At 39.3% G+C, this 15,385-nt stretch overlaps 1 protein-coding gene across 3 annotated transcripts in view; it reads right to left on the bottom strand.

Moving 5' to 3' along the window:
- Window positions 1-15,385, bottom strand: part of UNC5C (unc-5 netrin receptor C) — a 379,353-nt gene that overhangs the window by 111,987 nt on the left and 251,981 nt on the right. For all 3 annotated transcript variants that reach the window (XM_089526097.1, XM_089526099.1, XM_089526100.1), the window contains exon 3: window positions 13,423-13,566. In XM_089526097.1, the coding sequence (XP_089382223.1) occupies window positions 13,423-13,566 (144 nt within the window). The remainder of the gene's footprint in view (window positions 1-13,422; window positions 13,567-15,385) is intronic.

The raw sequence follows: 15,385 nt of genomic DNA, 5'->3' as shown, positions 1-15,385 counted from the left end.
AAAAACAAAACAAACAAAATCTTCCTCAGTCACTGCCCATCTCGGCCAGTTTAGGCCTTCTCAGAAACTTAATCCGGTAAATTGAAGAGGAAGGGGTAATGCACAAATTGGGTGATTACAGGAGTAGTCAGTGGACATTTCTGTGGTACTTTTCAGGCACTTGAATAAGGGACCTGTTTAATTTACTATCTAGAATTACTACATTTTCCCACCTGGGCACATTCTAGGGGATGGTTAGGCCTACTCCTATGACTAAATTGGTGATGCATTGCATTTCCTGGCACCATCCCTAACCCTACCCCATGCACAAAAAGCAAAACATTTCACCATGTCACATTTCAATCCAGACAGCTGATTTCACAGTGATGAGAGAATCTAGTCAGGCTATGAATAATTATAATATAAAAGCTTACAAATAACAATGTAGCATCCCCCAAGGCCATGGATTAACTGTTGGAAAGTGATGTAACTATACATTCACTTAAAAAAAAAAACCAAGAAAAAATTAGAACAACCAACACTGGCAATGAATTCCCATACACAATAGAACAAATAATCAAACATCCGTCTAGGCTGTGGGAAACAACACAAATTTTCTGTGGCCATGTTCTAGAAGAATTTATTCTTGATGTTTTGCCTGTATCTGGTGTTGGTTATTACTTTTAAAGCCCTACATTGCCTGAGTCCAACCTATCTAAGGGATCAACTACTTCCGTAAAATCCACCCCGCACCCTCAGGTTCTCTGGGAGGAATTTATTACAACCTATAAAAGGCCAGACTAGCTGCAACCTTCCAGAGGATATTCTCTGCTGCTGCTCCCAGACTGTGGAATCAGATTGTAGAATGCCTTGCCAGAGGAGATTCATCAAATTATTTCTTGTTTTGTTAAGAATGAGACCATTTTCAAAAATTCTTTACATCTTGGCTTTTTATCCAGTGGATAAACTAAACTTCAACCAAACTGCTTCTACCACTCCTGGTACTGAAACTTAAAGTTCAGACCCTGGGGTCTTTTGAAAAACTTGGCCTAAATCTACTGGAGTAGGCCCACTGAATCAATGGAATATATGTAAGTGTTGATGCTATCAAGAACCTTTTGACTAAGTAGGGCTACTCCAGTTGGGTATTAAGTGGGAACTGGAATAAGATCTTTGCTGCAAGCAAAAGGTAACTGAATTTTGTCATCTCTGCTTTGGTGGCAGATAGTAATTTCCTCGACTTATTATATTATGATTATAGGGCAACAGTACTCAATGATCAACTATCTGTTACATCCTGTGTGGAGACATCCTTATGTATTGCTGGCCATGTTTTATAACTTTGAGAAAGTTGGGAACTTATGAGATATACTGAACCTTATCTTCTAGAATAATTTTATCTCACTGAAGGTGCTTTATTCCTTTAATATGCCACAACATAATTTTTTGTGTGTCCATCATGCTTCCTCTTCTTAACATTGTCAGCATTATCAAGACACAGATGTGAAAATAAACTTCAGAAACAATACTGTATGGGCATTGGACTCCAAATGAAAGAGGTCAGCAGAATGGTGTCAATAGTGGATGTGCAATTGTTATTTTTGGCTTTTGATGTTTGTTGTTGTTGTTGTATAAATGCCTTTTCCATGAACAGAGGGCTAATAAATCAGGAAAACCTCTTTACTTTTCACTGCCACATTAATCTTATCTGTGCATAGCATATTATGTATGAGTGGAAGCTATACTCAAACTTCTTTGTATTACAACAAACTTGTGGAAAAGGGAGATTTTTCAGATAACTCTTCTAGAAATGGCACTTTTAAATTAAGTCCAGTAACAACAAATCGTTAAGTGATATTGAATTCCTCCTTTAAAAGGCATTTATTGAGTTACTCTTGATTTGGTTTCTGAATAATCCATAAAGATGTATTTATTTATCTTCCAGGTGTTTCAAAAGGGCTATTTATTTGACAGAATTCTAAAATAATGTTGCTCATTTTCACAACCCAAGAAATGTTTAGTGTGTTCTCTTGCAATATTTGAAGTGGAAGATGGATAAGGACTTGAATAAAGAAAATCTATGATAGAAAGAAAGAATGGGAAATTGTACATACTATAGAATATGGGCAATACAGTATGAAAAGTGTGATGGGCTAGGATGATAAGAACACAGTGAAAAGTTAAGCTATACAAAACAGATCCTTTACTTCTACCACAATCTGCACAAACACCCATCTAAGTGTCTGTACCTAACTAACAGCATATACAATGGGCCCTCCATATTCACTGGGGTAAGGAGCACAGAACCCCTCTGAAAGTGGAAAAACCACAAATATGAAACTATTTTTGTTTTACCAGAGAATCTGGGAATCTCTAGGTTCTCCAGTACAATCTATAGTCAACATCCACCAAAAGTTGACCACAGAATCATGCTGGCGGATCTATAAATGCACACAGAAATATTTTTTCTAGGAATCTCTAGGTCCTTCAACAGAATTCTATGGTCACCTTCTTGGTTGTGCTGGAGGACATAGAAATTCCTAGGAGAACATATGCATCAAACCCACAAACAATCAAATCTGAAAAACTCACAACCACAAAAATGGAGAGCTGCATTCTTAAAATGCTATAGATCTGTACAGAAGAGCCAAATATTTGGGTGTATGATGGCCTCCATGTGATATGGGGCAATGAAACAGCTGTTTTGAAGCTATTCAATGTGCCCAACCTATCAAGGGGTTTAATATTTAGAACTGTGGATAGCTTCTTTAAAGTTTGGACTATAGCCCAGTGTGGATTCTCTATCCTGCTCACACAGAAGCTACCAGCTACCACTAGCATAATTCAAATATCAACATCTTCAGTGTCCTCATTGACCAGTTAAATTTTTAATAGTTCTTTCACTCTTCTCATTCCTGTTTACTACCCTTTATACAACAAGGCCTTATACAACATTATATATTACTTGTTACCCTGATTTCTCTGGTCTCCGTTCTCTGGTCTCTTAACCATTATTTCTTGTTCTGTCCCACAACACAACCAGCTCAGTCAGAGTTTAACCTTTACCTCTTTTGTGAGGAAATTCTGCTTCAAGTTATACTGTGCAGTACCATATACATGCCTGATTGTATGTGCATCTGTAGCATACTGCAAAATTAACATGTTATAAAATAGAGTCTACAGGGAAGCATCTGTTGTGCAAAGGTCACTGGACCTCTGTCCCAAGAACTGCTAATCTGTCCCTGTTGGAAGGAGTCATTCTACTGAATATCAGACTTTAGTTACACTTTCTCTGCTTTTGAATATAGACTCTGCCTCATGTGATAGAATGTTAGGGTTAATTTATTATGTTGTTAACTGCCTTTGAGTCAATCTCAACCCATGGTGACCCGGTGAATGAGGGATCTCTAAGTCACACTATCCTCAGTCACTCTGCTCAGCTCCTAAAGGTTCAGGCTCTGGACCTCTCTGACTGAGTCTAACCCTCTGGCGTTTGCTCTTTCTCTCTTTCTACTGCTCTCTATCTTTCCAAGCATTATTGCATTTTCTTATCAGTCATGCCTTCTCATGATGTGGTCAAATTACAACAGCTTTAATTTAGTCATCTTGGCTTCCAAGGGGACTTCAGACTTGATCTGTTCTAGGACCCATTTGTTTGTCTTTTTGGGCATCCATGATACCTCAGCATTCATATCCAGCACCACATCCCAAATAAATTTATTCTTTTTCTATCCCTTTTCTTAACTGTCCAGCTCTCATATACGCACATGTTGTTTGGGAATACCATAGTTTGGATGATCCTAACTTTAGTGGTTTAATAAATCATACTACAGTGGGCTCTTCCCTTATGCAGGGATCTGTTCCAGACCCCCCACGTAAGGGAAATTCCATGTATGCTCAAACCCCATTGAAGATAATGGGGCTTGTGCATGTGATGTCGCGTGCGCCATTAGAGCATCTGAACGCGCCAAGGCTTCTTTCGGTGCGGACTTCCAGCATATGCTGGAGCCCGTGTAAGGTGTGCCCGCGTATAACGCCAGCACACTGTATGTCCCCATCAGGAAGACACTTGTTGGTCCTCCAGCCAGAATATAAATTCCTTTAAATTGTATGTCACAACTGAGATATTCTGATATAGCTTGCAGTATGAATCACAACCAATCAGCCTATCAATCAATCAATGTATTTGTTGGTTTTGAACAGCTATGGCAAAGTTTAACGTAAAGAAGCAGCTGGTGTGACATTCTTCATAGCCACCTGAAGGTGGCACACATACAATCTCTCATGGCACACTGTCCTCAATGCGTGGATCTGAGGAACAACCCCTTAGAGATAAGCATTTAGGCTTAGTCATCTTATTAGTCTCTCTCCAGTAAACATCTAAGATCCATGTTACTCCCCCCCCTACTCATTTTGTGAGAAACTCTACATTTTTACTGACCACATTGTTATGTAGGTTTTGATTCCTGCCTAGCCCTGCAGTTATTAAAACAAATATAAACTTCTTTTCAAGGCTGTATTTTCATTCCTCCTTTCAGATTACTTTTTCTTAGTTCTGTTAGATTCATTGTAGAAGAGGGATGTTGATAAAATGTGAGATGGGGAGGGGACTTAATGGCAACTGAAAAGAGCTGTCCAGAAGACACATTAATTATACCACCTCAAGAAACAGTTACTGTGGTGGTTTAAAATAGGGAGAAAGTGGCTCTTTCTTCTGCATGTGCTGCAAAACACTAATTATGTCACAGTAGCACAGTGCGACTTGTGTGGAAATTGCCAGAATTGGCCATTAAGAGAAGCAATGGAAGCCAGTTGAACCCTTTATGTGCCTCTTTCCTCCCACCAACTGTAACAGCCTTCATTTTAATGTACTTATTAAAAATGAAAAATCTCTACTTGTGAGATAGAAAACAAGAGCATTGTGCTTATTCCTCCCACTTCTTTTTGCTGTCACACAATATTGACTGCATTTGCCATCAACATATTCTCAAGCAGATCCCTTTATTTCTGTAGAGTTATTCTGGAGCAAACAGACTGAAGGGCATGCAGCAGGGCTGGGGGAAGAAACACCAGTCATTTATGAAAAGACAAATACTGGCCTTCTTCACATAGCTCCATTTACCAGTCAAGATTGAATGGAATAATTCTGCCAACAGAACTGCTTCTGTCAGGAAGAGGAATGCAATTCTTCAGAAATTTTGTTCCCTAAGGAAGTGAAAATAATTTTAGGAATTTTCTTCCCACTGTGAGCAAGTAATCAAAAACAGCACTACTTTTGAAGATTATTTGCAGTTTGAAACTTTTTGATGGCAAAATTTTCATATGTATTTTTGCACAGAAAACATTTTATCCACAAGGATAAATAATATTGATGCAGAGAATAATATTGATGCACAGAAATGTTATTTCCTGTACAAAATAAAAAGAGAGAGAGAGAGTTAATATAAAATGGCATGGTTGCTTATCTTCTGCTCAGGAAGTAGATTTTTTTGTGAAGAAAATAATATTGCTATGTGGAAATACTATTTCCTGAACAGAAAAGGCTGTTTCCTACACAGAAAATGCTGTTTTCTATACACATCACCCATATGTAAATTCTGCACTGAATAAGTCTCCAGGTATAGCATTTTTGTACAGGTTCCCCCCCCCCCCCCCCGTATAGAAATACCACTTTATGTTCAGAAAATACTAGTTTCTGCTCAATTAACCCACATGCAAATTTTGCACAGGGTAAATCTCAAACTGCAAATATTCTTGTCAGTCCAGGATTCTTCTCATTGTGTTTTCTCAACATTTGAAAAACATGAGTAAAAAAAAAATAAATCACAATTTTTGAATATTTTCTAATATTCTTTCCATCTCCAGAGAAGATCCTTTCCTTGCCATATCTAGCAATCCCATAGGTATTCAGGACTGTTTACATTGGCGCAGTACAGACCGCCCCTTTTCTTGCCAGGTTGGGGGCAGCCTCACCAGCAACCCAAAGGCCTCAACCCGGCGCTTTTCGGGACCGAGGAGAAGTGGCAAAATGCCCCAGGACACCCTGACAGGCGCAGCCATGGAATAAATGGGGCCGCCCGGCCCCTTTCTCCCATGGCTTCATTCCTGCAGCCATCTGGTTGCCACGGGAATGAAGCTTGTGGCACCGCAATGAAAAGGAACTGCCTAGAGCAGCTCCTTTGTTGTGGCGCTGAAACCAGGAATTGGCGCTGTCATGACACCACTTCCTGTGTGCCACATTTGGGCATTCAGTGGTGGAGCCAGCATTGTGGCGGCCCCCGTGTAGATGGGAGGCCGCCATGATGACACCGCCACCACGTAGTAGGGTTGCGGGGCATGCGGATGCTCTGCCCCCGGGCAACCCTACTACGTGTCCAGTCTGGCGCAAAGTGCCGGTCTGAACTGGACCTTTGTGAAATCAGATGGGATCAAGTGTGTTTATGGTAGTCTGGTGAGACAGTAGAATTTTGATTGTTATTTGCTACCTTCTGAACAATTTACAGAGAAATGTGGTATATGAATGTTTGATCTGAAAATATACAGATTGTCTGGTTTTTAAAAAATGAGTCTGATACCAGGGTGCTTTTGTTTTTATGCATTGCCAAGTGAACCCTTATGAGTTGAGAAGTAATATATAAATATATAAATACTAAAAATAAATAAATAGGAGTTGTTGCTGTGTGCCTTCAATTCACTTCTGACTTATGGCAACTCTAAGGCAAGCCTATCATGGGATTTTCTTGGCAAGATTTGATCTGAGGAAGTTTTGGGAGTTGAACCCTGGTCTCCAGAGTTGTAGTACAACACTCAAGCCAATAATAAAAATAAATACATGAATGAATGAATAAATACACTATGTTTTCTGGTATTTATCTCAATAAAATGGGAACACAACTGGGCTGCAAGTCATTGTAGCCTTAACAGCTCAGGAACAGTGAACGTGTTGGCCCATGATGCTGTATAGCAAAAGTCTTTTACTTGTGTATCTGAAGCACATTTAATTTTAAAATCCAATCCCAACAAGTAGCTGTCAAATACAGCCATCAGTCTAATTTCTAATTATCAATGTGGGTTCAAATAAAGCATTCTTTAAAAAAGCATTGGACTATTAAGCCTCTGTAGCATTTGCAGTTTTAAACTAGAGACTTAATCAAGAGGAAATGCACTGGAATCTACTGTACGTAGTACTCACAGCTTATGAAACCTCTCTTTTTTCGCTTGCTGCACCATCAAATGATGATTGAGAAAGACTTTAACTCTCTCACAGAGGCCTAGGGGCCAGTAAAGGAGTCAATACAGTAGTGAAGCAAAATTAATAAATGAAATTAAAAATCTTAATTGATCCAGTAGATGTAGTAGTCACATACCTGGGGCACAACTACAACTGATAATGTGGATATATGAAATTTTTTGCTTATACTATGGAAACCCTCAGAAGAAAGGTAGACAAGAGAGACATTATTTGTTTCTGACACTGCTTCTATTTCCCACTATTATACACTTAGTATTTTAACTATTTTTGTGCACATAAAAGCACTTTGCATTTGTTAGTTCAGTAATCCTGATGGAATCCATTAGGCTGGTATTTTGATTGTTCTCTCTCTCTCTCTCTTTTTTAGTATTCTTTTTTTTAGACCTTAGCGTGAATCATTAAATCTGCAAAAAACTGTAAAGACTTTAAAATTCTTGTGTATTTATTACTATAGAATATTTAGCCTACTGTATGCTTATTTAAGCCTTGAGTTGCAACTGCTACTGCACTTTTTGATGTGTTGTATGAAGTAGCATTTTTAGTAATATGGTTATAGACGCTCCCTTCCTCACCCCAGTTTCTGCATCCAAGGGAATTACTTCCTAGCTGCCATTCAGTCTTTTCTTCCAACACATTCTTTTCCAATCCTACAAACACCACTGGCATGCTGGGATTCACATAGCAACATTCCTTTACCCCTTCCCTTTATCTCTTGCTTCTTAGTGACAGTACCATATTTTTCTACAACATTCTTAATCTCTTCAGTGTCGTACATAAAGTCTGTATGAGCAACACATTTCTGTAGAGACCAAATCACAACTTTTCATCTACCTCCATTACAACAATTTTGTCTTTGCAGCTTCAGTGGCTGGGCATAGAACTCTTTCTGAGTTCTATGGGGCTAATTATAATTGAATATTGCAAACACAAATGTTAAAGTCTCTCTTTCTCTCCCCCCACCCCACACACAAATGCTATATTGTTCTGACTCAAAGGTTCCATGTATCCAATGAGTTACCAATGCAGGACAATTGATCCTATTGTGAAGGTGATTCCCACTCACTCAATTATCTTCCTCTTGTGGCAGCACAATGGGTTTTGTTATCCCACTACTTCCACAAAATTGTGAAGAACACTTTTAGTGTTTCTATTGTGGCAGCCCAAAGGAGTTTTTCTATTCCCTTGCTACCACCAATTTGTTACAGACTCTTTTTAAAATCTCTCTATACTTTGTTTTAAAATGCTTTATATTAGTAGTGTGGAATATACTCAAACTGTAGACAAGCTTTCACTAAAATAATAACAAAACTTTATTTAGCAGATATTTCAAACAATAGATACTTAGGGGCTCGACAGACTGCCCCAAAGGGGCGGCAAGATGCCACTCCTTCCCTAACTGGATCAGGGCCACAGCAACTTCATGCCACAGCCCTGATCCGGTCTTTCAAAGGCACAAAAAGGAGCTGCAAAAAGCAGCCTCCTTTTGTGCCCTCAAAAGGGTGCCATAGCTTCAGCAGCGTGGATATATGGTGTTCCTTCAGCGCTGCGTCGTATGAATTCCTGAAACTTTTTGTTTAGTAGTGTTCCTTTGGAAATTAACAAAAAATATTTTTTACCCCTTTACAAGATCTTTTCTCTTTTTGACCTGTCGATTTTTTAGTTTGTACAACTCCAAGACCTTTAACAATTTTTTTTAAAAAATCTGCCATTATTTTTATGATTCTCCTGAGCTTCACCATTTAATATACCAGAAAGTTTGTCCATTTCCACCACATCTACCATGCTCAGAATCCAGCTATCTGTAGAAGGAATATCCGGGGTTTTCCATTTTTGAGCAAGCAATACCCTTGCGACTGTTACCATATATTCGATACCATAGACCATGGTATCCTTCTGGGACGCCTGGCAGAGGTGGGAATCGGGGGCACTGCGCTCCAGTGGTTCCGGTCCTACCTCTCCGGGAGGTCCCAGATGGTGCAGCTGGGAGACGTGTGCTCCGATGAGAGGGCCCTTAAAACTGGGGTCCCTCAAGGAGTCATTCTGTCTCCCATGCTATTTAACATTTACATGAAACCGCTGGGAGAGATCATCCGGAGACATGGGGCGCGGGGTTATCAGTACGCTGATGACACCCAAATAATCTTCTCTATGTCTCCGACTGATGCAGTGACTGAGGATGGCGCCTCTCCTCTCGTGGCCTGTCTGGAGTCAGTAATGGGCTGCATGAGGGAAAACCGACTCAAGCTGAATCCAGAGAAAACGGCGGTACTTGTGATAGGCTCCCCTGGTCCAGGAATGGTGGTGGTTCCACCTGTCCTGAACGGGGTCACGCTCCCTGTGAAGGACTCCGTGCGCAGTCTGGGGGTGTTTCTTGACTCGTCGCTTCACCTGACTGCTCAGGTGAATGCGACGGTCAAGAACACCTGCTATCAGCTTCGGCTTATTCGCCAGCTGCGCCCATACCTGGCCCAGAGGGACCTTGAAACTGTGGTACATGCCCTGGTAACCTCGAGACTGGATTTCTGCAATGGACTCTACATGGGACAGCCCTTGTACCAAACCCGGAAGCTTCAAATGGTGCAGAACATGGCTGCAAGGCTGGTCACTGGCACGTCCAGGGCCAGCCATATAACACCGGTTTTAAAAAACCTCCATTGGCTGCCCATTCGCTTCCGGGCGCAATACAAGGTGTTGGTAATGACCTATAAAGTCCTAAATGGCTTGGGCCCAGGATACCTGAAGGACCGCCTCTCCCCATACATTCCGCCTCGCACCCTCAGAACATCTGGGCAGCAACTCCTTAGGGTTCCTGGGGCGAGGTTATCCTCCACTTCTAGGAGGTCTTTCTCCATCGCCGCCCCGGCCCTTTGGAACACGCTGCCCATAGAGCTCCGCTCAGTTACCTCCCTGGCCCAATTTAAACGGGAGTTGAAGACTTACCTGTTCAAAATCGCATTCCCCGATTAAGTCCCTATAGGCCCCCCCGCCGCAAAGGCCGCACAGGCAATGGTTGGCTAACCCGGGGGCATTTGTTGTTGTTTTATCTTTGTTTTGTTTTGTGATGAAGTGTATCGATGTAATTTTAATATGGTTTTATTGGAATTTTTCTGTATTTTTACTTGCTGTAAACCGCCCTGATCGTATGGAAGGGCGGTATACAAATAAAACGTTTATTATTATTATTATATATAAAATTTGCTTCCAGTATTTATTTCTGTCATTTTTATACAGTTTGTCATGTTTAATAGGTACAGCTCTGGTGCAAAATCAAAAGAAATGTTAAAAATGTCTTGAGATTGTTTTATGAAGTTATTTCCAAAACTTCTCTATTATCGGGCAGGTCCACCACATGTGGTACCATGCATCAGCATTTTTATGACATTTCCAGCACAAAGAAATAATTTTTCTCTGCCACCATTTCACCTGCACAATGTCCCAGAAGAGCAGAGGGAGTGTAGTGTTCTTATTTTATTATGTTTAGAATGTTTTATGTTTATTGTGTTTTAAATGTCTTTTTAATGTTGTTTTAACTTGTGTTTTTAAATCAGAGTTAATTTAATTGTAGTTTAAGATTTGAATTAAGAGGTTTTTTTTAAAGTTGTATTGTGTTTTTAAGGTGTCATATGCTGCCTTGGATCCTGTATTGAGAATAAAATAGGATATAAAATCAGACAATGAATCCATCCCTCCATCAATCAATCAAGCCAATATATATGACCATGTTTAAGACATATCTTACTTTCCAAATGGAAACCTCAGTTAGTGCAGGTTTTCTCAGCTGGTTCATACATGTATATTAATACCTTGATATTTTTAAAGAAATATTTGATCACCGCTACACTTGCTTATCAAAAACTGAATATGTGAGCTGATTCCCTCAAAGAGTACTGAGTAAGCAGGGAAGTAGGCAACAATCTGAGTGGCTAGTTGTTTAAGTCTGGGATGAAGACTCCAGGAAACTAGAATTCAAATCAGTGAAATCTACTGGGTGATGCTGACCAAGTCATACACTTTCAGCCTCAGAGCAAGGCAATGCTGAACCTCTTCTGAATAAATCTTCCCAAGAAAACTCTATAGTATGGTTGCCATATATGGGAGTCAAACTAAAGGAACATAACAATAGCAGGTAGGGAAGTAACAATAAATCTGTAACTATCTATACACACATATTCATGGTATCAGTTGATGGTGCAGTAATCAAACAATAAAACATCCATATGTGAAACAGTCCCGATTGATCTACTGGGCTCTGTGTTCAATTTGTGCATCTTTGGTAACTTTTCAGAAAGACTGGTCAAATACTTTAAATTTCTACTGACATTAAAAATAAAAAATAAGCAGTTTAAATGGAAAACAGATTAAAATTTATCAGAAGAATCAGTTATGATTGCCATTTTCAACTTAAAGTCTCTATGTCCTTGCATTTTTGGGAAAGAATTATTCTAATAGCTTTTACAGTTTTTCATAGGAAAATTGTACTTCCTAATCAAACTTTTTTCCCTTGGGGAATTCATTTTTTTACTAGAAGAGAAATTCTCTTTCACTAAAATGCCAGGCTAAATGCCAGACAGATAGCTGGCTTCTAGTGAGCATTCACCAAAAGCTGTTTGTTTCATTTCCCGAAAGGCCAAACATTTTTTAAAAAGTATGTAAAAAAAAATCCCAGACTCTGACTAATGTGTCTTGCCTCCACTGTAAGTCAGAGTAAACTCATTTCAGTCTATATGTCAGTGGAATGAGAATCTGCAGAGCAAATACTGCATTAGGACACTCCTCGCTTGGAAGACTAATGAAAATTAAATATTTGTATAATAGTCTAGATAGCTGTGTTTCCAAGAATTGTTCACCTTGAGTTGTGTCAAGGGAAGGGTGAAGTACAGATATGACAGCAGAAGAAACCATTCAATATTTGTATGAGTATCAATAGGATAAATATGGCATTAAAAAAACCAAACCTTTATTCTCCCTTTAATTGAGGCAAACCAAGCCATATGTAGTCTCTATTCATACTTGCTAAATAATAAAATAAAATGGTTACACGGATCTCATCTACAATCATGGGATTGCATTTATCCTGTCAGGAGGTTTATTTGGATAAAATAACTGTTTGTTTGACTGCAGACAATTTCCTTGGATTAAAGGCCATTATTTGCAGTGCACTTCAGATCTGACAGATTAATGGATCCACATGGTACAGCTTGGAAGTTCAAGTGTCTGTCAAGAGAAATAAATATCCAATTTTCATTTGTGAATTTGGAAAACACTATTCATTTTCATTTCTTCTGCAGTACCCAAAGAAATGCTCACAAAGGACTTCAGAATCATACTAATTCTCACAGGTTTCTGTTACATACATTTAGCAAACTAAATAAATACTGAAAAGCTAAACAACATATTTGAAAAGCACTATTGGTCTTAGCCAGAGCCTGAAAAATTACTTGTTTTGGAATAAGGCTTCTAAAATCTCCCAGCCAGTATTATATGTAGGCAAAAATATTTTGCATACCCTTCAGCATTTCAAACATATTCAAACTTTTTATTCATACCCATCAAATCCCAGTTCCTCTTGGCACTTCTTTGGGAGGAAGTGCCAAAGAGGTGCCAGCACTGCCGTTTTCCCACCCAGGCATTCAAAACAGTCAGAAGTGGCAATGTGGCAGAGAGAGTAGAGGTGCTTCTTTTAGGTACTTCTGGGATCAACTAAGCTCTTGCCTTTTGCCAATCTACTCAGAGAAGGAGATGGTTCCTCCTCCTCCTCCTTTTTAAAATAAGATTTAAAGTAAAATACTTACACTGACTAATGGGTAAGTCAACCCAGTTTTTTGGGGTCAACTTTCTGTCTAAAATTTCTAGACTTATACTAGAGTATATACTGTAATAAATCAGTATGGTGCAATCTTCTTCCATTCATTCTCATTGTTGAGGGTGCCAACAGTGTAGGAAGAGAAATAACTAATCATGAAATGTTAGGTTAACAGTAACCTATATATATATATATATCTGAAGAAGTCTGCATAGAGTTCATTGTACAACATTATCCTTGTGATACAACACTCCAAAATGACTCACTGAAAGGTAAGCACTGATGTTTGGCACATTATTGTTGAATCAGACATAGCATGATACAAAATTCTGCCACTGAAACAAGATATAACAAGATACGTTATAGACATAAGAAAAGAAACACTTACATGCAATACGAACATAGGCTTTCCTGCTCTTGGTAGTGCCAGCTGAGCTCCAGGCAACACACTGGCACCAGTAGTCTTCAGGGCCAAAGAGTTCTTCAACTTGCTGGCGTGAAATCTCGATGCTTACTTCTCGGACAATCAGTCCTACCAAAACACAACCAATAGCTTCATGTTTATTTCAGTACTTGGAGGGGAAAATGTATATATACTCAATGAATATTAACAGCAGCAAACACATGGTTTACCATCATGGTGGGCTGGGCAATCTCTGTACAAAAAGATAATGTGTTAAGCTTATCTCCGAAGCCCTTGCACATTGTTATAATGTTGATCAAGTAGATCCCTTATATGGTTTAATGTTCACATTCACAACTGTTTCAAGATTTTCAAAAGATACAGAGAAAAGGTGAGGGTTCTTTCCTCATTGTTGCTGATGGGATAAGTTGGGATAAGTTGGTACCTGTCTGGTACGTATTTATTCACATGTCCCTTCTATGTGGGTTCAGAGAAGATGAACAAACAAGAAATGGTGGAAGCAGCAAACAACCAAGCAATGTGTTCCTCTTAGCTTTGCCTTGGAAGTATGTCAAGGAGGAAGGCAAGGAAGGGACGAAGAAGCAATTGTATGATCTCCCTGGAGCATGGCTGGTTAGGGTCTAATTGGGTCTCTAGAATAGTTTAAAAAAAATTGTGCTCCCTTTTTACACATTAATGAGTTATCCTAAAAGTCACATATATAAATGAATAAATATAAAATAAGATGCAAAATACAACAGATAACAGCACCAAACTTTCAAGGGTAATTCAGACCTGCAACTGTAAGATTACAACTTAGAAATATCAGGAGATCCATGGAAGTGACTGAAAAAGAATGGAAATGAAGCTATACCATTTCTCTTCAGCACTGGGTCTGTGAGGGGCCTCATTCTACTATACCAACTGAACCATTGATAATATGGCCCAGCCTTTCAGAATATTTTTCTTTAAAGTCCCACTCTACACAACCTGGGACTGGGACTGCTAAACATACCTAGAAAAAGTGGCAACTGTTTATTTCCTGTGCTTCCTTTAAAAAACTGAAATTGACATTTCCCCCAAGAATCTAAGGAGCTTATTGCATGGATATTTAAATCATTTTACCCTAACCTTTAATTCAGGTAACATCCTGATATTATTGCAAGGTTTTTGGATCCAATTTTGCTGCCCGAATACATTCCAGGTCCATCCCCGCTTCCAGAGCTGCTCCTCACAGCTCTTTTCAGAACCAGGAGTTTTCTGGTTTGAATAAATGGCCACCGGAGCCCTCCTGGAAGCGGGGATGGACACGGGATGTATTTGGGTGGCAAAATTGGAGCCAAAAATCTTGTGATAATATCAGGATGCTTATCTATGCAATAAGCCCCTAAAACATATCTTATTTCTACTGAGATATTCCCCTGCTTTCTGAGGTAGAGATTATGTCTGTGTGTATACCTAAATTCTTTCTCCTATACTCCTGAGGCCCTTTCACATTACACAATTATAGCACTTTAATTGTCATCACAACATCTCCTTGAGCGCTGAACTCTGGGGGTTGCCATGAGCTGGGGTAGACTCGGGCAGTTAACAACAAGCCCCTGAAATGGAGCCAAACTGGAAAAAGAAAAATACATTTTGGAGCTGGGGCAGAGCCCTAGTGTAGCTTCAACCCTGGTTACATTTTGATTTGCAATAGTCTAAGTTAAAGTTTTTACCTGTTTGCACAGACTCAGTTCTGGAAATGTAACCTTTGAAAAGTGACAGCAATATGCTTTGGTTCGTTTAAATTAATTGCAGTAGGAGTGTATTCATATAAACCCAAGCATGACCATGCTAACTATGTTTGGAAATGGACTATGCTATGTGGGCTGCACATTCTGATTATTTGTTCAAGACAAGGAACAGATGTTATATTAATAACAGCACTACATGCTCATGCATCAGT

This window comes from Sceloporus occidentalis, unplaced genomic scaffold (assembly GCF_023333645.1).
Source record: "Sceloporus occidentalis isolate IW3139 unplaced genomic scaffold, rSceOcc1.0.p SCAF_5, whole genome shotgun sequence".
Classification (NCBI taxonomy): Eukaryota; Metazoa; Chordata; class Lepidosauria; order Squamata; family Phrynosomatidae; genus Sceloporus; species Sceloporus occidentalis.
The sequence above is the reverse complement of the archived record's forward strand: the minus strand, read 5'-3'. Positions and strand labels throughout refer to the sequence as shown.